This window comes from Gallus gallus, chromosome 24 (assembly GCF_016699485.2).
Source record: "Gallus gallus isolate bGalGal1 chromosome 24, bGalGal1.mat.broiler.GRCg7b, whole genome shotgun sequence".
In the NCBI taxonomy this organism is placed as follows: domain Eukaryota; kingdom Metazoa; phylum Chordata; class Aves; order Galliformes; family Phasianidae; genus Gallus; species Gallus gallus.
In genome coordinates, this window is record NC_052555.1 from 1,818,312 (window position 1) to 1,845,248 (window position 26,937).

At 50.7% G+C, this 26,937-nt stretch overlaps 1 protein-coding gene across 7 annotated transcripts in view; it reads right to left on the bottom strand.

The window, feature by feature from the left end:
• The window catches only part of SNX19 (sorting nexin 19), an 81,131-nt gene that overhangs the window by 48,444 nt on the left and 5,750 nt on the right, over positions 1 to 26,937 (bottom strand). For 2 of the 7 annotated variants that reach the window (XM_015298133.4, XM_040652107.2), the window contains exons 8-11: positions 25,356 to 25,485; positions 16,103 to 16,287; positions 15,308 to 15,395; positions 378 to 445 (exon numbers count right to left, since the gene is read on the bottom strand). In XM_015298133.4, coding sequence (XP_015153619.2) covers positions 379 to 445; positions 15,308 to 15,395; positions 16,103 to 16,287; positions 25,356 to 25,485 — 470 coding nt within the window. In that variant the 3' untranslated portion in view covers position 378. Of the gene's footprint in view, positions 1 to 377; positions 446 to 6,312; positions 6,612 to 13,136; positions 14,684 to 15,307; positions 15,396 to 16,102; positions 16,288 to 25,355; positions 25,486 to 26,937 lie in introns of those variants that run through there. The other 5 variants (XM_040652106.2, XM_003642598.6, XR_001469995.4 and 2 more) reach the window with 3 other exon arrangements.

The following is a 26,937-nucleotide window of genomic DNA, read 5'->3' on the forward strand; positions in this document are numbered from 1 at the left end:
CAGTGCCATTCTCCAGCTTCCCACCTAGCAAACCGCACAGCCTCCAGCAGCCAGCACTGCAGTTCATCCTGGCAACTGCCACTGGAGGAAGCAGCACAAGAAGCAGCAAGGCTTCAGCCTCAGAGAAGCAGCTCCTATTGCTCTCATAGTGCCCAGGGCCCCTTGGAGCCTCAGGGAACAGCGAGCAGCAATGAGGACCTGAGCACGACTTCCAAAAGGAACACTTAAGAACAGTCAACTGAGAGGTAAAATAGAAGATAGTTGAAAGCATCACAACATTCAGTAAACCAGTCTGGTGTGCACCTGAACAACAGCTACATGCATTAACAGCAACCCAAGTCTATTCCCACCAATCAACAAGTTCAATCAAGCCTTACCTTACACAAGCAAACAGCATCCCAGGTCCAGCCAGCACTGCTGCCTGATGCTCAGGATGATCTGACCACTACAGAAAGAAAAAACAGGAGGAAAAAAACCTATAAGCCTTCCAAAAAACCTGGGCATAATGTGCTCACCACCTCCCCAGTGCTCCTCAAGGCCTTACCTTCCTTTGTCACCCCAACCCTCCCACCAATGCCAAACATACCCAGAGCACTGTCTTGCCCAACCACTCCTCCAAAAAGCAGCCAGCCTCACTTCAGCCTGACTTATATCAGCTCCCCAGCCCTCACAGCCCTGCGAGGACAGGTGATTGCTCTTCTCCAGGTGGGACGGGTTACTCTGTGAGCCCTCTAACCCCACAGGTGGCGTGGGGAGCTCTTCTAGATGCAATTTGAGCCACTGATTCTGCAAGACTTGGAAAGCTCTGTATTTCTACACTTCCCAGCCACAGCAGCAGGACGTAGGCAAAGCCTGCGTGTGCACAAACATGCAGACGTCCGTGCGCACGCACCAAACACACGTGCACACCATCGTGTGCAAATTATCTGTCTTCCATTTGTGTTTGGCTTGGCTGCACAGCCTGCTCTCTGTGGGCTCAGCCAGTGGATATCCCGGCTCAGATAAACAGCAGACAGCTGCTGGGAGTCAGAGATATTCTGGTGATTAACAGCTGTGTGGATCTATGCAGCAGAGCCCCCCGACCCCTGTGAGCCCTCCTGAACAGGCTGTTTCTTTTCAGATTTCTGTTTGTCAGGGGAAGGCTGGAAGTGATCAGAGGAGATTCTCTGTGAAAGTCACAGGTGGGAAACCCGGTGAGAAAAAGCTGCAGCCCCAAATCCTGTCCCTTCCTCACCACAGCAGTGTTCGAGCTTTGCCAATGGCTCCTGCACGGCACTGCAGTGCCAACGGCAACAACAAGACTGCTCAGCCCAAGCTTTCCTGAATTCCCTAAGATGGCATGGGATGCAGAGTTGATCATTTCCAAAGACCTGGGGACATCCCAGTACGGTGCTGTGGTTGGAAGGAGGGCTTCTTTCTGCTAGAGAAGGGAGCAGAAAGGGATGGAAATCCATCCCTGGTGTGGGATGCCTTACTTACAAGCCAAAGGCTTTTTGATGGATGAAGGGGGTGAGAAGTAGGAAGTTGCTCACAATGCGACTATAAAAACAAAGTCAAGAGATTAGTTAATAATGTGTGGTCTGAGAAAACAAACACGTCTTTCCATAAAGACCCTAGTTCAAATAAACCAGTGCTGTTGTCGTTAAGCCTCGCCATCTGCACGCCTCTTCTCCACTGGGTCCAGTGTGAAATTTAAAGGGACCACTGAGTGGAGGAAGAGTCCCCACACATCATCCTGTGGGGCACTTCAAATCCAGATGTGGTTGAAAGGAACTGTGATATGAACTCCTCCCTGGGTAACATTTGAATTGAAGTGGGATGTCTATAGTTGAATGTCCTAAGATAGGAAGACTGTGTTGAAAGGGCTGAGTCCATAGAATCATAGGATGATTCGAGCTGGAAGGGACCTTAAAGGCCACCTGGTCCAACTCCCTGCAATGCACAGGGATACCCACAGCTCCATCAGGAGCTTAGAGCCTCTTTCCCTGACCCCGGGTGTCTGCAGGGATGGGGCATCACCAGTTAGAGTATGGTCTCCTCAAAAGGCTGAAGCCTGACAAAGTCAGCAAGCATAGGTGCATGGAAAGGTGGCTGGCTGTGCCCATGGGGCTCATGTCCTCCTCTTCCTCTCAGCTGCCAGCATTTGGTGGAGAGCAGAGACCTCCCTGGCTCTGCCCTGGTCGTGCTTTCATGCCTGAGTGCAGCTCATCAAGGCCCAAAGTCTAATATTGCAACAACTGAGGCTAGGAGCTCCCTCTGACAGTTTAACTGATGGTTGTAATTAGGGACTGGCCCACACAGCTTTTCATTAGTGTGCTGCACCGTGTAAGACTTCTTATGGAGAGACTGTGCTTGACGTCCAGGAAAAAGGCATGAAGGTCTCCAGCCTTCAGGGAAAGGAGGGCAGCAAGGCCTGGTGTGAACAGGGAGCACACTCATTTTCCAGGTGGCAGGCACAGTCTTCTGGGCTCCCTGCTTTCTTCCTGCCTTGTCCCTTCCCAAGCAGAACCTGCTTCTCTCTCCCACCCCCTAAGCAGGGTTTTGTTTGTGTCAGTTCCATCCTTCAGCCTCAGTCCTTCTGACTCCTGGGCAATGTCTGCTCTGCTCATAGCTGTTTGATAGAAGGACTCGTGATTGTAAATGGCACAGGGCAGGAAAGGGAAGTAAACCGGTTATTGTGCCAGAATCACTCCTGGCATTCCTCCCTTTTCTATTTTCTCTTACGGTATAAAGCTGGAATAAATCAGAATGGTTTTCCCTGAAGTGAGCAGCACACCGACATGCTGATGGAAGGGGAGCAGAATCAGCACCTCAGCCTTGCACTGCTACAGGCACTGCAGTGGGAACAGAGCTGTCCTGAGCTGCAAGTGGTGGGGAAGGGGAATAGACTCCGAGTGTTTATTAGCAGTCATAACCTTAATCAAATAACACTCAAGGATATGTAAAGAAATCTGTTCCACTGCAGCCTCCCAAGCCAAATAAAGGAGTAAATGGGACTTCTATCAAAAATCTCTTTTAAAGCGCACGCATGTTGGGTCCTGAAAAATAGCCCTACTTCTTGGGGAGGAGTCAAAGCTCCAAAGGATCCACCCCGGGGTGAACCCACGGCCCTCTGTGCCACGCACTGGGCTGCCAGGACCCACCCAACACACTGCCATGCAGTGGGAGAGGAGGATGCTCTCCCTGCAGACACCAAAGCAGCCCTGAGGCATCTCCCAGCTCAGGGATGTCGGGGCATGTGTAGCAGGAACCTCATTCATTCTCTTCCCCCCATCTATGGGACCATTTACGTATTACACAGAACGACATGGGAAAAAAAGAAAGAAAAGAAAAGAAACAGACTCTGTGTAATAGAGGTGCACGTAAATAATCACTGGCCTAATCCCCTTTGACAATGAAAGATATCCAACCAGAAAATGCTCAAGCCTGTAACTCAACCTGAAATTTAAGCACGAGGAAGTTGTGTCAAAAGGGGACTCGGGTTCCCATAAAAGCCTCTCTGCTTCCAGACCCTGGGCCCCCAAGCCAAAAAAACAGAGCCAACTTCCAGACATAACATCTGAGAAGTGCAGGCCTCGCAGAGGGACTCGATAACTGCTGCACAGAGACAGCCACCGGGAAGGCATAGGGTGAGGGTCCTGTGGGGCTCAGTGGGCAGCCTGCTGTGCCAGGGAGGCATGCTCTCCATCAGAGGTCCTGCAGGATGAGCTGTGTTGTCCTATGAGGTCACTGACAGCTCTCTCCAAGGGGTCATCTTAAAGCCAGCTGGGCAAATCTCTGGAGAAGCTCCTGTGCAACCCCCCTGAAGTTGACGTGTGACCACAGCATTCAGCTCAGTGCAGCAAGAGGAGCCCCTGGGCAGAGAGAGGTGGATTAAATAACCTTAATTGTGGTTTCAAGCCTCCTGCTTGACTGCTTCTATCCTACTGAGGATATCAAGCGTGTGAGACCCAGTGTAGAGAGGGGAAGTGCTTGTCCCTCACATCCCACTCCCTGCACCTCCAGTGGGGTGGGTAAGTCCCTCTGTAAGGACACCTGAGGTTAATCAATTGTCATACGGAAGACAAGAAGCGACGTGAGCTAAATGCTGGGTTCTCACATCACCTTGTTCCTCTCCTAGCTCAAGCCCCCATCCAAGGCAAGGCAAGCCACTGGGGCTTCAGTTTGCACTCCCATTGCCTCCACACCCCTAACAGGTCCACCTGCCGTGCCTCTGCTCTGCATGCACACTGCACCCTCTGCCTGCACACAGAGCATCAGCGTCCTGGTGACAGAAATACCAGGAGGGGAGTCCTGGGAAAGGCACAGAGCAAAGCCAGTGCAGCTCCGTCACAGCCCTTCGTGGCTTCCGTGCTTTATCTGGCTTTACCCAGAGCCTCTGAACACACAGCCCCGCTGGTGTTACATTTCTTCCCCCAACAGCATCCCTCCTGATACGCTGGGAGTTTCTCTTTGCTCGTTGGGAATTTTCCTATGAGCTGGTTTCTCATCGGAAAATGCCGATACACTGAAATCAAAGCTCTTGGTGGGAACGGAGCAGTGTCAGGGGATCTTCCATGGGAAAGTTTTCTCCAAACCCAGGCTGGAGCTTTCTGTGCGGGCCAGCCTGTCCCTGCCACCTGGCACAGCAGCGTCCCCCTGGGATGGAGACGTCCCCACCCATTTTCCTCTCCCCTTCTCTCTTAGGACATCCACCATCAGTTAGCACGGCTTGGGTTGGATGGGACCTGAAGCAGGGCTGAAAACGGGTTCGGATCTGGGAGAAGAACCACCTCCTGAGAGCTGCGTCCTGCCCCACACCCGGCTCCAGCTCAGCGGGGTCCCCTCGTCCCCCATCACACGGGCTGCGTCCCCTCAGCCCTTGGAGGTTCAGCCATGGCTGAGACAACAGCACCACCGTGCGCCTCCGCGGCGCCGGGGGAGATGCAGGCACAGCCCGCAGCTCCCTCTTGCGGCTCCTGCAGCAGCGCGGAGATGAGGATGGGGATGCAGGGTGAGCACAGCCCAGCCCTGCAGCCTGCCTGAATCCCGGCTGCACGGCAGGAGCCCGGCAGGCGCTCACACCTGGTTTCACTAAACTTATTACCAAAAACCATCGCAAGGCTTGTGATCCTTCTGCGCTCTGCTGCTGCGGTGCTGCGGCCCCTAAGCACTGATCCTGCAGAGCTGAGGGCGATTTGTTCCTGTTTGTCTTTTTTCCCCCAAACAATTTTTCTCCTCCTGCAACCACTCTCTAAATTCACACTGTGATGACATGGGGTCCTTCTGGGTTTTTCCCGATAACAATCTGGAGGGCTGACAGATTGCAAAACCTCTTGGTGCTGTCTTATCTGCCAGGGCTCGAGCCACACTCCAGGCTAAACACAGCTGCTGCCAAGCAGAAAAGCTGAACAGTTGCTTAAGGACAACACCATCCACACAACAAGTGCAATGAACTTGTTGCCCAAGGAAGGCAATACAGGCAGCCCTGCTCAGCCCTGCTCATCTCATGCCTGGATGCTGCGTCCCCGACCTCCCTACAATCCCAGTCCTCCTCTCCCAGCCAAGCACCCTCCATCTCCCACAAGCACAGCGAGTTTGGGGGTATTTGGCTGAGGCCACCAGGAGGATCTCAGTGCACTCGGAGCAGCACGAGCTCACACTGAGCTGTTTGCCCCCAGCAGCCCTCGCAATGCACGCTGAGCTTCCCAGGGAACATCGCGCCTGTCGGCGTGCCAGCCTTGCTGTTGGCTGCCGATGAGATAACGTCTCTTAAATCTGGATCTGTGACATGAGGGCGTTCAGCCCCGTTTTGCCTGCTGCTGTGTTCCAATTTCAGGACAGAAATGACCAGGAGAAATATGAGAGGTTAGTGACATTCTTGGCTTGGAAATCATCAGCCTGTCGCGGAAAGGAATGCGATTGAAAAGAGGCATCGCTGGTGTTTGTTTTCAAGCCCTTGATGTGAGATGCACTTGAATATAGAGTGTTCTAATGCAGCTTTTGGGCTTCAGGTGAACCTTGCTGAAAGGGGTGGGACAGCTTATTTTTGACAGAGGAACATTTTGGGCCAAGAACTGCCCTTAAAAAAGATCCCAACGCACAGTGCCTATTTATACCCAGGATGCTGCTTTCCTGGGGACAGGAGAGCCAAGTGATGGGCAGCCCTGCATCCTGCTCGCCCTGCATCCTGTTTGCCCATCCAGCACTGCTGCCCAGCTCCTAGTGCTTGCCTAAAGGGACTGGGGGGGTTCACACAGCCCATTGGGGCTGCTTTCAAAACGCACGTGAATCTGGGAGAAAACTCTCTAACATGCAAGGGTGTGTTTGTGCTTTGTGCTGGAAACAACAGCCATGTGCTGGTTTATTAGAATTCACTTTCACGGACAAAAGCAAAACAAAAGCTTAACACAGCTTGACGGAGCCCAGAGCAGAGCGGGTTCATTAAGGGCACATTGCCTTTTGATGCAGTGATGAAGTGCAGTGCTGGGAAGGCTCTTTACCAATCAATCACGATGGGAAGGCTGAGGTCGCTTGGTCTTCATCACTTGTTACAAAGGGAGCAACAAGAAGCAATCTCCATCTTGCCAGAACCACTCTGAACAGCCCTTTTCCACGAGGGGCAGCTTCCCCTGGGGGCAGAGAGGTGAGCTGGGTGAGAAACGCAGTGCGCAGTGTGCAATGTGTTCTGGAGGAGAGGGAGGAACCCAACAATTTTTGTTGGTGCAGTTGCATAGAGTTGGTGGGAGCAGGAGCACGTGCTCTTCGCACAAAGAATTCCTCTCACAGCCCCGACTGCGTGCAGAAGATAGCATCAGAGATGAGACCACAGAGTGCTAATGCCTCAAAAGGACTCGGTTCCCTTAGTGGCCGTAAACGTGAGCAAAACAGAGGATAGAGAATCATAGAGTCATTGAGGCTGGAAAAGACCTCTCAGATCCCTACCCCAACCCCACCCCACCATTCCTCCATGCCACATCCCCATGGTTCTGGAACACCCCCAGGGATGGTGGCCTCATGACCCCCTGTGCAGCTGTGCAGTGCAGCTCTGCTCTTTTGGAGCAGAACGTTCTCCTAACACCCAACACGCTGCACACAGACCATCCAGCAGCACACTCAGTGCCTGTGCTTGCCACAGACAAGTTGCATCCATCAGGAGGAGGACATGGCCCAGGCAAGGCTGCCATCTGGGAAGAAGCTCTGCCAGGAACATCCCATGCCAGCCAGATATGGACAAGATGAGCCACCAGCCCCCCAGTTTGATGTTAAGAGATACAAGCTCAGCTCTTGGCTCTTTCTCCCCATCCCATGTCACGTTCCCTTGGGCCCATCACCGCCACTCAGCCAGTGAGCAAAGCTATGAAATACCAAGTGCTTCCCACGAGCTGACATCTCTAATCCCCACGCTGCCATCCCATTTCACACACCGGCAGCTGAGGCCTTTCCCCACTGCGAGGAGCTTTTTGCCCCCCATTTCTCTGGTCTTATTGCTCCCTCCCACTCGCAGCTGAGAATTAAAAGACATAATAAAGGGCCCTTGAGCCAGAGGTGGAAGGGGGGGGGGGGGGAGCAGGTCCCTTGTTTGAGCCCGGGATTCATCTGCCTCTCCCTGTGGAGATGAAGAGGCCCTTTCACCCCAGCAACCAGAAGGTTGGAGCTGGATATGTGCTTACGAGCACGGCCGTGGCTGGGATCTGCCATGGTGGGGCCGGATCCCGGTGACGTTTCCATCCCAGATTAGACGGCACGGTGCAAAACGCATTAGAGCCCCGGCCGGGAGCGTTGCTGGGAGATCTCCCCTTCATAAGGCTGCACGCCTGGGAGCGAGCTGCCGTAGCTATGAAACGGCGCACACCGCGGCTCCGGCCCCTTTCTGCAGATTAAGGTTAATAAGCGGCTCCCGGCCCCCGTGCCCACCCCACGGCCGGAGGTGGGAGCAGCGCCTCTCGCCTCTGCTTTTGTTCTCCGCTTCTGCCGAGCGATTTTCATTACAAATATCCTCTTACGGGGCGCGCACGAGGGGGGAGGGAGAGAGGGGACGGAGGAGGGGGGTGGCCCACACAAAGAGAAAAGCAGTAATTACAGGGCAGGGGCTCCCGGAGGAGGGATTGGTGTGGATTCGACATGGCAGCGGTTCACACGTAGGGCCCCTCCGGGGGCAGCTCCTGCTTCCATTTCATTAGGGCACGCTGTGCTGCCGGGGGAACTTCTGCCCTGAAACCAGGTCCCAAAAAGGGGACAGTTGCACTTCTTTTATTCTCACTCGGAAAGCAATTTTGCTGCCTGCCCCAGGAGTCCCCACAGTTGCTGGGGAATGCAATGGGAAGCGCAGTTGCCGTGTGCTCCGTGTGCTTTAGCAAAACCAGGAGGTGCTGAATCAGCCCCTTCAACACCTTCCAGCCTCGCACACGAAGGCTGCGCCCTCCGGTTGCTTACTGAGAGAAATGAACTCTCTGTTCTTCCTTTTGAAAGGGATGTGAAATAACCCACAGACACTGATGCATGTAAAGCCCTGCAGGACTGAAAGTCGGCCTTCTGTACTCTCTTGCACAGATAGCACAAGGAAGCTCATGCAGATCTGAGATAAGGAGCCGTCAGACCACGTTCTCCACTCTGTATAACAGCACATCCCTCTCCTACTGCAGAATCATTCAGGCTGCAAAAGACCTCCCAGATCCCCACCCCAATGTACCCACATCCCTCAGTGCCACATCCCCACCGTCCTGAAACACCCCCAGGGACAGTGACCCCCCCTCCCTGTGCAGCACCGCTCTGTATAAGATTTTCCTAACACCCAACCCGAACCAACTGCTGACAAGTACTACAGAACCCCTGACGGCTCACGCCAAGCAGTGTCCTTCCAGGTGCCAACAGCCATCATTCCAACTCAAGGTGTGCAGGTCTCAGGTAACCCCACTGCATTGCTAAAAGTAGTCCCAAGCTCATGGTCAGCCTCTTTGTAAAGACACAGCCATGTACACAACTCACACCCAAGCTCTACAACCAGTTTCCAAACATGCTGAATTCCGCTTCGGTTCTGTCTCTTAATTCCCATCGTTTTCTCTCCCTCTCCTTATTGACTCATTAATTTCCACGGGTTTTAATTTCCCACAGCCTGAGCCCTGCTGAGACCGCTCTGCCATTGCACACCGCAGCCCTTCCTTCTGCAGGGAAAGGTCAGGGATGGAGGTTTAGCACACCGAGAAGAAAGGCAGCAGCAGACAGACAGAACGCTCATAAAGACCTGGCTGTGAGCCGCTGAGAAAATGCCAGGCTGGGGAGGCCGTAATAGCTTTAATCTGCAGTACAAGGGGATTAAAAGACTCGTTCTCACAGGACAAAAAAAGAAAGGAGCGGAGCGGAAGGAGCCGAACAAGGGGAGAATGAAGGCTGCAAGGGGAGGAGAGGAGAAAGTTAAAGAGCTCAGCTATAAAGAGCATCGAAACTCAAAGAGCTCCGTCTCCCAGCGCAATAAAAGTGAAGTGGCCTGCATGGAAAAGGGGCTTCAGCCCATGGCTTCCCTCATGCTTTTTCACACTACGCACACACACTTCACCCTCCTTCAATCAAGGCAACTTGTTATGTTTGGCTTTGTTGATTTTCAGGGGCAAAGGAGTAGGAGGGGGAAACAGAAGGTTAATGAGGCTCTGCCAGATGCAGCACTCCAGAGGAGCAGTGGGTATTATGTATTTTAAACAGTGGTTTGTGGTCTTTGATCCTCACCCCTGCTGTCCCTCCCCCAGGATGGCCCTCAAGCCCCCCTTGTCTCTGGGGCCACAGGAGAGCCCTGGGAACAGGAAGAAAGCGGGAGCACTGGGGGATGCTCTCCTCAAGCAACCTTTCAGCAACACTGCAACCTTTTCAGCCACTCAGGAAGGCCAGGAGATGGAGAGAGCCTCCTTGGAAGGGGGGAGGAAAAAGGGCGACTTAAAGTACTTTGCAAAGGGAAAAAGAAACATCCAACCTCAATGCATCATTTGGGGGAGAGAGGAAGGCCAATGAGCCACTAACAAGGAAAATAGCAAGCTGCACTCCAAAAGGGAAATGAGGCACTTGAAGCCAGCTTGCAGCATTGCTCAGGCTGTATACAGAGCACAGATCAAGGCAGGACTGCAGGAAACTCAGGGCACATCCCCATTTGCATACTGCCAGCACTGCCTTTGATGGCAGGAGGTCTCTTGCCCACCTACATGTATGTAAGCACACACTCCCATCTGCAACAACTCTGAAGACCTGGCAGCACAGGGTGGTCAAAGAACCATGAAGGAGCCCTGGCTTTCCCCCAGTGCCACCTGCACCACCCTCAGGACTCCAAGCAAAATGAGGTGGGTTTGTAGCAGCCCTCTGCTGTTAAACAGGACAGGAATCATTTCTGCCATCCAGCTTCCCAGCTCAGCAGGCTCACACATTAGGGGAGATGCTCTAGGACAACACCAGACAATGCTCAGTGTCCAAGGCTGCTTCTCTCACCTGTTTCACTATTTGAGCAGCTCAGGCTGCCTAGCCTTCTGTGCACAAATCACACTCAGAAAAGAAAAAAACTGTAACATAATAAGCAAGCTCCAGACAGGAATTAGAGTACAGCATATCCGGTGGAGACAGGGGCTGGAGTGGCATTAAGGTAGGAAGAATATAATTACTTCAAGTGGACGGCAGCCAGGAAAATGGTATTAATTTACTTCAAGAAAGCCAGAAGTGCCCAAACCTGAATTTCACACTTAAATCCAGAAAATGGCAAATCACAGCGCCCTGATTCCCTTCTTCCAGGGCTTGGCTGGAAGGGAAGGTCTCCAGATGGGTTCTCACTACCACTGCCTGTGGCCACAATGCACCCCACCTTCACCTGGGAAGCCAGGTGCCATCCCAGCACAAAGCCCTGGAGCTGCTCTCTGCTATGAGGCACACACCAGTGAGGCAACGCCTGCACCACGTAACACAGAAAAACCCATGTTCCATTCCATACAGCTCACCTGCAGGCAATAAAGCCACACTAGGTCACAGACAGTCACAGGAAAGATCTCTAGAGCACAGCCTCTATTCGATCTGCTAATAATTATCTGCTGCTCTGCAGAGATAAATGCTTAATCCTCTGGTTGTTGACACTGGAAATGGACCAGTTGGGCCTGGGGTGGATATCATACAGGGGAACTTGGCTCCAGCTCTGATCCCTGCATCATGTGCTGTACAAATGTTCACTGGCTTATAGGTAATGGATTTCATAGGGTGTATGGGATCTTTCTATGGCAGAGCTAATCTAAAATAATACATGACCCAAGCATTCATTGTATCAAGTTTTCCTTCCTTTCCAGTTTTTTTTTTTGTTAGATTAACATTTCAATTTTCTCTTTCTGTCATTCCTCCCTCTTTCCTTACAGCTTACCAGCTTTCTCCTCTAGGACTGGTATCAGGGAGAGCTTCCCAAGCAGCAGTGCCCAAAGGATGCTGAGATGGGCCTGCATGACCCCTATTTATCTGGGATTCTTGCCCTCCTCCCAGGAATAAGGCCAAAGATCTCCATGTTGCTCCTCTGGTTTCACTCTCATTGGGAAGCCTAAATCAAGAAGTCTGCTGGTCAGGGAGAAAGGAGCAGGGTGATGGTACCCAAGAGGGGAAAGCTGTGCACACTGTTGTACACACAAGCAGCCCCTGCCTCAGGATGCTTCCTTCATGTTTTTGCTGGCCTTGTTTGCTTTACCAAAGCAGTATTTCCAACCCAATGGAAATAAACTTCCAGCCCACCTGAGTACAGAAGCTTGCCATCATTGTGCTCAATTTAATTTGAAAGTGATAGCAAGACAAAGAGGCAGCATTAGAAAAAGAGCTGAGTTTCTTATTGGATTTTGTATTGCTTAACAACAAGATACAGAGAGGGGCTACTTGTTCCTGGGCAGCCTTGTCTTGATTGTGAGAGCAGACTAATATCTACAGAGACCGTGGGAGCTTGAAGCCCAGCCTGTAAGAGCATGAGAAAGGGCTCTGGCAATCCTGGTTTCTGCTTTCCATGCTCTAAGAAAAGAAAGGGGGTTCTGGAGATTAAATCCAGGATCTCGCAATCCAAACTCCTGGGGTCTGCTCCTGACTGCTGCTGATTTGCAGTGCATGCAAGTAAACTTATTCCATCTCTCTGCCCCAATCATTCCCATGCAGAATCATGGAATGGGTCAAGTTGGAAGGCCCCTTTAGAAATCACCTTGTCCAACACCCCTGCAATGAACAGGAAACACAGAGGAGATGCTACTACTGCACCATGTGAGGAGGCCCACAAGATGCAGGCATTGCATGAAGGATGCAGAGCACACACGCGCTCCCCAAGCAGTTGTCTGGTATAACCACAGATCATTGTCACAGCATTCCAGCCAAGTGCCAGCTCTCAAGCTACGCCCCTCTGAGCCTGCCAGAGGAAATCACAAATTATTTCCATCAGAAGGAATAAATGTTGAGCTGCTTGCCTGGTGCCAGAGGTCAGAGTTAAAGGCATATTAGAGCCTTCTGGCAAAGACAAAGTGTAATCTCACCCTTCCAAGGGCGCATCCAGTGTTCACAAGGACTGTGCTAGCCTCTGCCCCCGGGTGGAGCTGGTAGCATGCAGTCTGTAGTCCATCTCTGACTTACCCTTCTCAGCAGACACTCAACAATATCCCTAATCAGTGGCAGAATGCAGCTGATTCTCCAAACCCACTAAGAGAAAGCAATAGCAAACAAGCACATCATGAGCACCTGGAAAGCCACCAAACAGAGTACATACATCACACCACCCCTGTCTGACAGCTCCTTGTCCTGCTGCCTTCACCCACTCCTCAAAATAGGTGATGTAATCAGTGGGAGCTGTAGAAAAAAAGGAATCGGAAGCCTGGCAGTGAAGGAAAAGGTGAAAAGGGTACTCCAAGTAGATAGTGCCTAAAGGTATGAGTGCTGCTTCACCATTTGTGATAATCCCATATAGAACATTCTCCAACACAATGTCCAGTAAGCTCTTATGCTCTTTAACACACATGCTCCCTCCTGTTCCAAACAAGTGGGCAACTCTACCACCTCAGATGTGTCGTTGCTGAGAATCTGCTCCGATAAACTGTGTAAAATTGTGCTGATTCATTACACTGAGCCTTGTCTTGGGAGGTTCTGGGGGCTTCCTAACAATATACTTCCAGGCAGCAAGCTACTCCTTCCCAGTATTTATTGCACAACACAGGCACATACACATCAGAAGCATGAAGAAACACAGCCATGTGTCCATCATTAAGCAGCTGTCTCTGGGAAGAGCAGAGGCCCTGCTGTCAGTAGTGAACACATTCAAATTACATAATCTCAGAGCTCCAAGAAATTGCATGAAAAGCATCACTTGGTACAGTAACGTGGAAATTAGCTGAGATCTTGCATGCTTTCCTCTTGCGATGCCTCCTCTTTTCAGTGCTTTAATCTGTTGAGAGCACCAGGAGCAGTGTCCCTTCGATTTGCAAAGTCCTGCACTGGTCAGTTCAGTGGTCCATATCTGGGAGAAATGCAGGCAGGTCTGCATGCATGCTTTTCCAGGTCCATCTGCCCTGCCATTGGTCTGACAGAGGTAAGGTGCTGCTCTCAAGGCCATCTAACAGCTGACATCCCCTGGCGCACATTCAGCATTCCTCCTGGCCTCAGAGGTGTTCACTCCTCTCCCAGAGCTTGCTGTGAGGAGCACCGTGCAGGATATGATTTATGTGCTGTATGCCACACAAAGGTCAGCCCCTTCTCTCCTGTGCCCTCCAAGTGAATGACTCCGGGACTGAACTATGACTTGTTAGGCAAAATACATGGTCATCCTGAAGCCAGTGTAAGCTATCAGTCCTCTTCAAGCAAGGGAATAGTTCTCTTTCCTAGGATCAGTCCACCTTACTTGCCTCTTGATATTCAGACAACAAAAGATGCCAGAACAAGACTGTGTCAGAGTGGTGGCAGCAAGGAGCCAGCTTGTCTTCCAACTTCCCAATCACATGGGATGCGGGGATGAGTTCCTGGCTGACTTCAGGGCTGATGTCACATCTCCTCACTCCATCCTCTCCCCATCTTCCTTCTGGTAAAACAGATGGCAGGGGGCAGGGTGCTTAGAGAGAGAGCAGGGACAGCATTTGGCCTTCCCATCACCTGTCAACTAGATACCATCATGCCACATCTCTGCATGCCAGTGCCAGGTGGAGCTTGAAGTCACAGAAACAAAGCTTGTGTGCCATCTGCCTTTATACATCAGGGCTGGTCATGCACTCAGGGCATGACATGATGTCCCAGCAGCACCTGGGGGCAGCCTGCACATCCTTCTCAGACCATCCAGCTGCACAGAAATCAGGAATCTTCAGCTCAGGCTCTCCACCAGATCAGCAATAGAACAGATACTACATGGCAGAAAGATCTCATCAGCCACTGACACTGGGTCTAATCCATCACCCAGACAAAAAAGAAGCCTGGGAGCAGCCTCATTTAGTTCCAGCTGGAAGAATTCTTAACAAGAAGCTCCCAAACACGTTCAGTAAGCACCAAAAATTAAATCATCCCATGCCTGTGGCTTCTCTCCTTCACTGCTAGCTACACCAGCCCTTGTTAATGTGCTGCACCACCTGCTTTCTCCAGACCACTAGAGTCAGGTGGCACGACAGTTGCAGTCTCCAGCTCATCACTGGAGCCTTTCAGAACCAAGAACTCCAGCAGAACGTCCAAGAGGCAGAAAACCAGGTGCCTGAAATGGAGAGAAGACAAAGCTTAGCCAGTGGAGCTGGAAGATCAGCTCCAGACACACAGGAGCCAAAGGAAGGCAAGGCAGAAACACTGACTGTCTTCAGGAGATGAAAGATCTCATGTCCTAGAAGAAATGTTTCAAGGGATGGTTCAGTATCCCCCACCCCCAATCCAGAGAGTGTTTGAAGCTGATGAGCAGTGCAGAAAGCACAAAAGCATCTCCTGGAGCAAGATAGCATGTGCATTTCACTGCAATTAATCACGTAAGTATTGCTTTCCAAATGCACAGCAACAGGTATGCAGAAAGACACCATCTACGAATATATGCAGATCCCAAAGCTCTTCTAAAACCAACAAACTAAAGCAGGGTTTGGTTTTATTTCCTTCCACGACATCTACAAACTAAGGAAGCACAACACCATAGTTAATATGATTGGCTCAACAGCCTCCAGCCACACAGAGGTCCTAGAACACGCTTTCACAATAATCACACCAGGTTCTTTGATAGCATATGAAGGCTGTAGGAAGATTAGCCAGATAGATTCTACATCAAGCAGCTCATGTCAGAGCACAAAGCACAGCTTACAGGGCCCACTGCAAGCTAAGGAGACTGTAACCAAAGTACCTGTTTATAACAGGATGGCCCAAGGACTCCAGCACCAGGCTCCAGCTCATGCGACATTTATCGGTTCCAAGGATTTCTTGGACCACATCTGTCAACATTAGAGGCAAAGCTTTAGGAACAGCACGTTTTCACTGTAGGAAAACAGGTTCAATCTTCTCCTGGTGGGTGCCAAATCAAAGTTTGTGATGGTGCCCTGAATGTGACACATCTTGTGCCCAACATTACCATGACAGAAAACACCTAGGGACAGGGCTGATTGCCAAGGAGAGTGTTTCTGCCTGGAAGAGAATGTAGTGGTAGCACTTTTTCATTCCCAAAGGGCAGTGAGGGCTCCTTACACTCACAGTTCTATCCAGTGAAAAAGTCACTTTATCACCCTTAGAGCAAGAAGCCAAGAACACTGCTTCATGACTTCAGCAGTGGTACCTCTAGCAGCAGGCACAAGCACAACATGGCACAGGCTTTGCTCAGCCACATTTTGTTGTGAGTGGCTCAGAAGAACAGCTGTGCTGCAAGCACCAAGAAGGGGCACATGGCAGTCTGCACCTGGAAAACACTGTGCCCTCTCTCTCAAGCTGTGCTGCTCCCTATGTGCTTATACAAGCTGCCTAGAACTGGAAAGCTACTGCTTTTGCTTGCAGGAAGCCATTAAAATCCCACAGGTTATGAATGTTTCCCAGTATGTTAGCACAAGCAGGCACCATCACTGTAACTGTATATCTAGAGATGACAACACACCGAGGAGCTCCCCAGTCTCACCCTCAGTGGCAGCTTATATCTCTGGGACACACTTACTAGGCAAGATCCCCATCAGGCTCTGCAGGGCCTGCTCTGCAGCTGCTTTCTTCTGTTCCTCTGTCCTGGCTGGTTTGGGTATTTCTGGTAGAACTCCTCCAGGCCAGATGGACTCCTGCAGCAGCTGGAGGTACTGCACCCAGCGCTGGGTGCAGGTCAGGTTGACCACCTGGACTTCCAGCCACCTGTGGAGAGAGAAAGGTCAGGAGACATCAGGCTTGGAGCAACTTGGGAGCTTTCTGCTGAAGCACTAGAAGGAAAATCAGCTTGTTTGGTATGTTAACACAGTTTTCAAGTACACATATCAAACGTTTTCCCAAGTCACTCCCATAACGGCTCAGAGGTGCCTGCAGCCAGTATGGGGTGGGGGGGGGGGGGAAAGATGTATCACCACTATGCAAGCTGGCCAGGGCAAGTTTCTAAATGAATGGCCCAGAACATCTTTCCAAGGTGTTATGTCACTTCCCTTCACAACAGCAAAAGCCACAGCCATTGATCAGAGCTCAACACCAGCAGAAGTCCTTCTTCCCCAGAACAATGGCCTTGATGCCACTGAGGCCAACAGGAGAGTCCCCACTGACTCAGGGCCAGGGCGTGGGTAGGGAGAAGGCTCATGATTTCACCAGTACTTCAAGAATCACAGAGGAGCCAGCAGGCAGGGCCAGGAGACCCGTTCCTCTTGGCAGCTGGCGTTCGTGCTTGCAATTCCGTCACCACTACGCCCCGGCAGCTCATAGTACATCCAAGAGCATAGGCCCTGCCAAGGCAAACTTTATTTAACCTGCACTCTGCCAGACTGTCTGCATTCTTCTCCGGCGAGGCATGTAGGCCAAGGGCATCTTTCCCTGTGCAACCAGGACAACACGAGCGGAACATCAGGAATAGCAACACCAAAGGTAACAGGGCAGAACTGCAGGTAGCCAGGACTGCAGCAGGCCATGCTCCTCAGCAGCAAGGAACAAGATGCGTAGTTGCAGGTTTATTACAGATGCATGCCTAGGAAGGGCCAGATGCAAAAGCAAGAAGCATTAAAAAGACTGAAATGAGCCTTGGTGTGTAGCAGCAGGAAAGGTAGTCATGGCTCAAGGGTTTCACCAGGGCCCAAGCAGTGCTCCAGGTCCTGGAGAGGTTCAAGGTGGATATTAGGAAAAATTTATTCTCTTAAAGATTGGTGATAGATTGGCACAGACTGCCCAGGGAGTGCTGGGGTCATTGTCCCTGGGGGACTTCCAGAGCCATGGGGATGTGGGCAGTGAGCACAGTGGGGTGGGATTGAATGTGGGAGGTCTTTGCCAACCTGAATGATTCTGTGTGCTGTGCAAGCCCAGTAACAGCACTGGAGGAGGAGTCTGTATGCTCAGCTGGGGAAAACAGGTTCCTATGTTGCTAAACAATAGTGCAACTTCCACCAGGGTAACAGGACAAGATGTCACAGCAGTGTCTTGTATTTCAAACATGCCTTTTCCCAAACAATTGTTTGAAAGAGTTTTTATCTGCAGCAATCAGTAGCTTAACGCCTTGGATCATGGTAAACCTTCCAGCCATCCCCAACCAAATTAAAGTGCTAAGCTGTGGCTCCTCCAGGGAGAAGAGCTTTCATTAACATGTTTTCAAATACAATCTGCTTCTCTAATTGAGAAAGCACTTGACAGGCAACAGAAGCTCAGAGACTTGGGGACAGAGCTGCAAACAGCACAACTCTGCATCTGGGGACACCAGATCCAATGTTGACTTGAAATTCACCTCAGCAACAGTCATTCACCATCCTTTAAAAGGTTGCATAAAGCAAAGAAGAAACATTTTTTCTTAGGAATGCTCCTAAAATAGCAAAAATTCAAGCAAAGAGTGCTCAGAGTGAAAGCTGAACTCTGAGAAGACAGCACACATTTCCAGACAGCTTGAGAACAGGCTGAGAAGTGACGAATGCTGGAAGGCCTGGTACAGACAGCCTCCCATTTCTAGCTCTTTTCTTTCTATAAAATCACCACAACTAGGCAACAGGACCTCCAAGTAACACCTATAAATCTTATCGCATGTGCACGCATTTTGATTATGCGAGTGCTTGAAGGTCCTGGTTCCCACAGTTACAAAACACAGTGGATGGATTTTTCCCTGGTCTGGCAGCTCCCTGCCTTTCCATCTGTGAAGCAAAGGGCAGGATCCCAGGGCAGAAAGGGAGAAAGAGGGACCCAAAATGACAGAGTATATACATGGAAAAGAAGAAGAGATCAGACAAGAATGGGGCCAAGAAAGAAGAGAAACCAAGGCTGGGTGCAAATGGAAGGTGATGCACAGGGGATTATAGAATGGTTTGAGCTGGAAGGGACCCTTAAAGGCCATCTGGTCCCACTGCCTGCATTGAACAGGGACCTCACAGCTCCATCAGTGCTCAGAGCCCCATCCCCTGGTCCTGTGTGCCTGCAAGGACAGGGCACCACCACCTCCCTGTGCAATCTGTGACAGTGCTCTGCTACCATTTATGATAAAAATATATTTTCCATTCTAAATTTCCCCTCCTATAGTTTGAAACCATCTCTCCCCTTTCCTACCACAACACATGCTGTGGGTTCATTCCCTTCTGTCAGTATCAGCATGTGTTGACCCACCCCAAAAGCCCTGGGAGGAGAGGAGCCATCAGACTGGTACCTCAGAATCCTTGAATTGTATCTGCAACTCATGGGGAGTCATACCAGCTCTACTGAGAAAACCCACCCAAGCAAGACCCAGATTTCTAAGGCACATTGACCTTTTCACCAGGCAGACTTGCTGCATCAGCACCAGATCAGGTTTAACAGCTCAAACTCCTCATGCAGGAACTCCAAACATGCATGGGTCCAGAGCTGACCCTCACCAGCTGATCCCAAATGATTTTTTCTGTACTATTAAAGGACTAAGCATCAGATCCGCGTGCCACATCCAGAACACACATCCTTGCTCCCAGGTAGAAATAAATCTGGTAAGAAACAGAAAGAAACAGAAATAGAGCTATCCTTTTCAAGTTACTATTTCCATTCTGGTATTTAATGAAGAAATAACCTTAATAAGAAAAACAAACCCATCACCAAACCATCTCCTTACACTTTGGCAGAGACCAGAAATAGAGAGAAAGTGACCTGCTGGGCTCAGACATTCAAATGCTTCGATAATGCCCAAAGCAAGAAGACAGACTGCCAAGGCTACGAGGTCCCGGCCGTTCGTCTGGGGGTGCATAACTTGCCCATGTTGTAAGGGTCCTCTGTCTGAAATAGCTGCCAATGGAGGAATTAAATGGCTGCTAAAAAAGAGCCATGGCTTAAGTTGGAACTCCAAGGTCAGCTGAAGGGACCCATTAAGACAAGAACAGCAAAAATGCTCTGGGAATGATGAACAAGGGCTGGGTAGCACAGACCTCAGCCCTCCTCTGCCCTCTAAAAGAAACAGGGCTGCTAACAGGGAGTAGCCTGGTCAGGCTGGGTCAGGAACAAAGCACTTTGTATGGACCAGAGCTTACCTGGCTCCTGAAAGGAGGAAGCATCATTTAAGTTGCTCTACCCATAGGGTTTACCTGCAGGAGAGCTCAACTCCAGGAGTAAAGAAATTGTTTCTTCTGGAAAAGAAGGATGGACCAAGAATAGTCCAGCAAACCAAAAGATATATAGTACTATCCATACTTACAAACAGCTGCTAGAAGCTGAGAAACCTCTGTTCTCCTCCATCAATGTAAGGTTGAGAACTGCAAAGTTCATTTGAGCAAAGGAATGGCTGGGCTGAGTAGGCAGGAAAACCTTTTTAGCATCAGTTGTGATTACAACTGAACGTACAGCAATTGTGAACCCCCCCAGATCTGGGACTGTAAGGATATAGACCAACAGCCCAAAGACTACGTTAGGGAGGGAAAGATAGGAAAGCTCCTCCTTGTCTGCTTTAGCTATATAAATACAAATAGTGCTGTAAATATATATGAGCTGTGCAGAACAGTAGCAAGCACAGGTCAGGCTCTACCAGCTCTCAGCCCAGCACAAAGCCTCTGCTTCCCTGAGGTCACTTAACACAGCACAGCTAACCAGAAGCTCAAACAGGGCCTGTGAGACCCAGGTAGGGAAAAGGATTTAAGGAAAAGGCAACATCTGGAAATGCACAAGGCAGTCAAGCACCTGATTCCTATGAAATCAGAGAAGGCTGATGCTTAAATCACCAGACCATCCCTCCTTCCAAGTCCTCGTCCCCCAAATTCTTCCCCAAATTGTGCCTGAAACCACAAGAATATCCTTAACACAGGGGCTCGGAATGAGGGACACTTGAATGCTTTGACTACAAACCATTTCTGAACAGTACTCAAAAGAAACAGCTGGAAGCAGACACAGGAAGAAGGGTGGAAAAGCACACAGGAGAGCTGTGCCCCAGGCTCAGTGCTCAGCACCTGCTGCTGGAGCCCACAGTCACCTCCCAGGGCCACCCGCCAGCAGCAGCATGTGTAGCTCAGAGCTGGCATGCTCAGTCCCACTGCCTTCAGAGCAGACCCACACTCATCCCAGCCATCAGTCAGCTCATAGCAGAGGAAGGAAACGGGAAAGAAAAACAAAAAAGAAAGTCCTCCATAAATCAAAGAATACGAAGCATCCCGAGTCCTTTTAAACTTCTGGCCAAAGACACGCATGCAAAAGTAAACTATCCTTCTCACCTTACTGGAAATGTTCCTCTCCCACTGCCCTATAAAAAGTTTACAGTTGTATATGCTGTGAACAATGCGTCCTGTACCCCTGCCCAAGCACACATGATGAAGTGTTTGACCAGCAAGGCAGCGGCCCCATGGCCAAGTGCCTTCCCCTTGAACAGAGTGTCTTGCCAGCCTCCCAAACAGGGCTCTGCCAAGGGCAGCTGCTCTGGGGGAAGGAAGGAACACACGAAGCTCCAAGGAGCTGACACAGGTAGCAGATGCAGCGTGCTTGGTAGTCCTGCCTGCACCAGCACTTTGCTGATGTGGTGCACTGAGATTGGAGCTGGAAAAGTGCTGGGAGAGGAAGGTCAAGGCACGCACAGCACCCCCCCGAGGGCAGAAAGCATCAGCCCTGCTATTGGGAGGCACAGAGCTGTACCTGCGTGTCCAGGTTTACTGCTGCCATGTTACTGGCTGCCCTCTCCAACACACCTCCTGCAAAAAGAAAGCTCAGGAACACGAGGCTCCAGCTCTAACATCTTCCTGCAGTAAACCAACATAGCTGCTCCGCTGGGTTCTTACTTTCCAAGTTAGATCTCCCTGCAACACTGTGGGGCTCAGGAAAGGGAGAAAGGAGAAAGCTCCTCAATGAAGAAAACCATCCCCAAAAGCCCTTGATTTTGAACAAAGCATCCCAGCTTTTGATAACATCTTCATCAAGTATTTATTGAGCCAATTAAGCTCTCAGCAGTGCCCCAGGGAGAGGCCAGGCTGTCTCAGCCAGGTCCTGCTCAAAGCAGATTGCTTCATTAGCCCACTTCAGAAAAAAGAATACTTAAAAACAGAATTAACCCTTTATGAGCTGGGGAAAACTACAGCCCACAAAGAGAAATTATTGCCCCTCAATCTTTTCCTGCTTCATCTCCTATGTTGGAAGTTTTCTTTCTTAATTTGGAAAAAAAAGTTGGCAAAGCTCTTCTTGCTGAAACAGAGTCAAAAGCAAACGAGATGCAGTTAAAATAATGTTGCAATTGTTATCAAAGTAGAGAGCACTTGCTTCATTCTAGCGGCTGTTTTTGGAAGAATGCTGCCTCTAAACGAGGGGAAAAGAATTGTTTGGGACAGAGATTCAAAGCCAGATCCAAAATTTCCAGGTGTTTGGAGACAACTGAATCAAGGCTCGTTTCCAAGCGGCTTTTTATTTACTCTACACACACACGAAGACACACGCAGTCCTAAAGATTGCTTTTGCTGACGTACCCCAGGCTTGCAAGTCCTGTTGCTGCTTGCAGCTACAACAGCCAAAGCCAGAGGTGAGGAGGAGGATGCCATAAGGCTGCTTGCCCTGTTGCTGCTGTGCAAGCAGGGGCATGGGCTTGCAATAAAAGAGCAAAAAGACTGCTGCAGCCCAAACTGCAGAGCCAAAGGGATGCTGGCTAACCGTGCCCACAGCAGGGGATAAAGCAAAGGAACAAATGGACTGAGGTACTCCACCTCCAACAAAACGTGGGAGGTGCTGCCTAAGCCTGGAGTGGCAAGCTACCTGCCAGTGACAGAGCTAAAGGCAACTGAGTGCTGGGAACAACTTCAGCACCAGCCTTCCTGGCTTCTCCTGGCACCACTAAGCACAGGCTGGCTCTCCTCTGTAATGGCTTTTTCAGAGATAATGCAGGGAGAGAACAGATCTCTGCAGCGAACATCTGCCCAAGCACAACCACATCCTGCTCTGGTTGCAGAGTGGCTTTGCACCATACTTAGTGCCAGGTCTTACTGCTGCTTTGGATGCAGATATGGCTCCTGCAGACCTGTACAGCTCTGGGCAGCCAGGACAAGGTGCTGGCCACAGGTAGCACGTCCTCCAGCATGCCCACACTGCAGGTGCAGGCAGGCTGACTCATAGGCATTGAAGAGGATCAGGCGACACTACATGCCAGTGGCACTTGAGGTTGAGAGGATGAAGGGGGCTGCCATGGGGCTTTTTTTTTTTTTTTACCAGTTCTGTTGGCACAGAGATCAAGAAAGAGAAAGCAGAAAAAAGCAGCAAGAAACAGTGGAGCTATGATCTCCTTGACTCATACCACAAGTGCCCCAACACCTGGCCTGACATCAGCAGGCTCCAACACAGAGCCCCGAAGCCAAGAGGACAGCAGAAAGGCAGCCCAGGGTAGCAGAGCCCATGCAAACCCATCCTGCATGATGGCTACAGCACCATGCCATGCCCCTGCAGGAAGGACAAGGGGCAGAGATCTCTACGAGAGGAAGCTGCAGCATCCTTTGGACCTGTGCTGTCACCCAAATTGCTGCAGGGACCCCAGGGTTGGCTGCAAGGACTGCCTGCCGCTCCACTGACAGCTTGTTAATCCCAGGATGCTGATCTGAGATGTTCACCTGGTGGGACTGTAGTTCCCAACTACTGGTTGTCCTGCCTTCAGAAGGTAATACAGTCCTGGGAGAACCCCAGCAGAAGCCAAAAGGAGTTGGGAGCTAGCAGACCCCGACCCATTGACCAGCATGCCACTGAGGACAGACCGAGGGCAGGGTGCAGGGTCACAGCACAGCATGCTCTGCATGCTCACCATTTATTTTTAATGCTGCTTTGACTCACAGGCTCCAAAATGGATGTGGATTCTCCAAATGCTTTTTATCTATTTCCCTGAAAAGCCCAGAATAGCCCCCCCATCTACTCCTCTCAGCAAACAGGTTCCTGGTGAGAGTTCACCATTCCCAGCCCACGGGAGGGAGGTCAGACAGATGGGCAGGGAGCAGGGCTTGATTTACAGGGACCTGGAACACACAGGGGCTGCTGGAAGCTCCCCTCCACCCGCCTCTCCTTTCAGCTCCAAAAAAGGATCACTCCCTGTTACATAATGGGATGAGCACTGCTCAGATGCAGGCTTGCATACACAGCTCCCTTTTACTTAACAATACCTTTTTCGGGCATGCTCTGTACCACTATCAAGCTGACAGTCAGCAGAGACAGATGGCACCTGGCTCCAGTGACTGCAGCTACAGAGAAGGGGGAAAGAGGAGCAGAGTGGGATAGGCAGGGCTCAGTCATCAGCAACACGAAGGTAATACTGGTACCCCACATCAATGCTGAGGGCACCAAAGACTTCTGGATAAAAGTTCCCAAAGAAGGAGAGATGGGCTCCCTGGAGAAGTCTGACTTCTTTGCTGGTGGGGCTGCTGCTTTGATTTTTCTGCTCTTGTATGGGGCACATGCAGCACACAGCAATCGCAGCATCCATAGAAGTGGCTGCAAGAACAGCATGTTTCTTATGGAGCCCAAGATGAGAGAGAAGCCCACAGCAACAAACCCCTTCCTAACACCCAAAATGCTCCCAGGACAAGCAGAATTCAGCACAGACACATCCAATCCCAGGGACACATGGTATTTGCACTCTGTAGGAGGTGCTAACCATAGCGCTACGAAATCACAGGACCTTGCACCATCACTTCCAGCACAAGGTTCGCATGCAGCACGTTCAGGTTCACCCAAACCCACTGAAGCTGAGCTGCTACAACCACATCCATCCTCACGCTGCTCTGCCAGCACAACAGACAGAGCTCCTCCAGCTCCCAGAGCCAGGCATGTGCTTTGTGTATGACAGCTTCTCTAGTGGAAAATACCAACGCCACGTGTCAGTGCTGCAGGCTCCCTGGGTGACCGGGACACAGCTTATTAGGAGGCTATGACATGCATGCTCAAGCTCTCATAACTCCGTGCTTACATGCAAGGATTGGGTTCCAGCTCATTCCCCAAGACACCAGAACCCATTCTGGAGAAACGGGAGTAACACCCACCTCCTCCCATCCAAGAAAACCGACTCAAGTGTGACAGCCAGCAGCCTCTGACCTCAAAATGCTTCAGCAACCTCTGCTGAGGGCAGCTCAAGTTACCACCCAGGTTACAATGTGCTGTGCTGCACATTCTGGCGCTGGCTTTGAATGCCTGCTACAGAAGAGAGGGTGCAGGAGTGGGAAGAGCACTGCTCTGAGGCTCCCCCTAGCCCAAGTACTTCTGGGAAGGCTTATCTTTTACACTACAGACCACATCCTTAGCTGGTGATAGTCTCTGACCTACACAAGAAAACAGAAATGCTCTGTTTGTGTGTCTTGGCCTGGTGCCTTACCACACAGAGGCACTGGCCTCAGAAAGGCTTGGCAAGCACATACCAGCTGGAAAGGAAGTCTTTCCCTAATACATCTGTGGGTCAGTGCCCAAGGCATAGGCACTACTGGCCTACCATACGTTGGAAAGGGATGCATCAGTGAGAGCAAAGGCCCTGGGAGCTGTTACTTGACAAGTCCCTGTTCCCCATGCCTGTTTATTCTCCTTTTGCTGAGAGCACAAGCTGAGGCCCTGGGCAGCAGGAGTGCAACAGAAGCCAGACTCTCCCTGGAGAGCTGAGGAGTTGGGCATATTTAGTCCTTCTCTAAGGAAGAAATTCACATGGCTTTCCACTGTACGAAAAGCCAGAAGGCTGTCTCCTGGCATTACACTGCTGCTCTCAGGGAAAGCAAACCTCCAAGATATTTACTTCACAGAGCTCCATTTTAGAGCAACTCCAAAGGCATGCCACCACACAGCTGGGAGGTTAGTCACTGAGGCCCTACCTTTGAATGAGGGTCCCAAAGAGCAGGTGGAAGACCTTCTGGATGTTCTCCATGCCCAGCCAGGTCCAGTGATCCATCAGCAGTAAACGCAGCAAGTCCAGGGCCAGGTCAGCCAAAGCAGTCTCAGAGTCTGCCAGGAGGAAGAGGAGGACCAGATAAGTCGCTCAGAGCCTAAGCAAACAAGGGTGAAAAGTATATGAACTCCACTCTTTTCCCCAACAGTCTGAGCAATGCTTTGCTCCCCAGCTTAACGCCTCGTGCCATGTGCAGGTAGTCAGCCTGTGGCTCCTGCCCTCATCATCCTCATTTCCACTTCCACTCAAGCAGCACTGCCCTGCAGCCACCAGAATGCAGTAATGGAGTTTTGCTTAGCTCCTGCTCACTTATCAACCCCTAGACTGTGCATGAAGATGGTGACCAAAACAGGTGAGAAGGAAGACTGTGATAGCCAGGAGCAAGGAACACTGAGGACCATCCTCCCCAGTTTTCCTGAATGCTTCCCTTTCCTACTACAAGCAGTTCTCCAGGCACAGAGCTCTGCTTGGTGTCTGTGGGCTGCCATCGTGTGGCAGATCGGAGTCTCAGCAGGATGATGGATGGAGCATCTGGTTTATCCAGATACATCAGTTCTGACAGTAACACTCCTACATCCAGACATATATACCTAGTGGCACAGTTCAGGTACAGCTACTAAGCCGCTTCGCAATATCTCATCTTTCAACTTCTCTCCCTATAGAGAGCTGATGGAGACAGAGGGGAGCGTTTCTGAACCCCATCATCATGCCTCTTTCCCTCTTTGCTACTCATGAACTAATAGCTTGAGGCCACTCATTTGGAGGAATCTGGGCATTTGAGTGCACTCAGCCTCTTGCTCTGGGCCACACACAAGTTCGCCCGTCCCCAGGCAGTGCCCTCTGACAGTTGACTTCACTGTGCAAGAACTGCAGCAGGCTGTTCTGTTTGTTCCCATTTGCATCCAAGCCTCCTTCCTTGAAGAGCTGCTGGCCACTCTTCTCCTCCACCCAGTGAGCAGATAGGGATGCTGCTTGCCTTTAGCCCCAGACATACATTCCTTTGGTCCAGCCAGACCAGTCTGCCCTGTCTCAGCCCACAAGCATTTGACATCACTTCTGTACAGCCTTCCTCAAGGATACAGCTAATTTGGCCTGTCTCTATCTCCTGTTCTCTGTGCAGCGCTGACTTCCCATTCCAGTCCTGCTCCACAGCAGCCCCAAAACAACTGCAGGCATCAAAGCTAATAGGCAGAGCTGGTAGCACAGGCTGTTTCAGAACCCCAGACCCATCCTGTCACAAGCATGTGGTTTCAGTCACAGCTTGCCAAACTTGCAAACCACTGGAATGAAATTTCTGGAAAGTTCCAGCTGATACAGTTTAGCTATTCCAAGAACAAGATTAGAGAACATATTTTTGCTCACACTCAGGGTAATCTTGTAGTTGCTCTGAGAGGACAAAGACCTCTGTGCTTCAGAGGAGGGATCTATAACCAGAAACAGAACATTGTTCCTTGAACTGAGGCTATGCATTTGCTATTTGCAATAAATTAATCCCAACTTAACAGAAT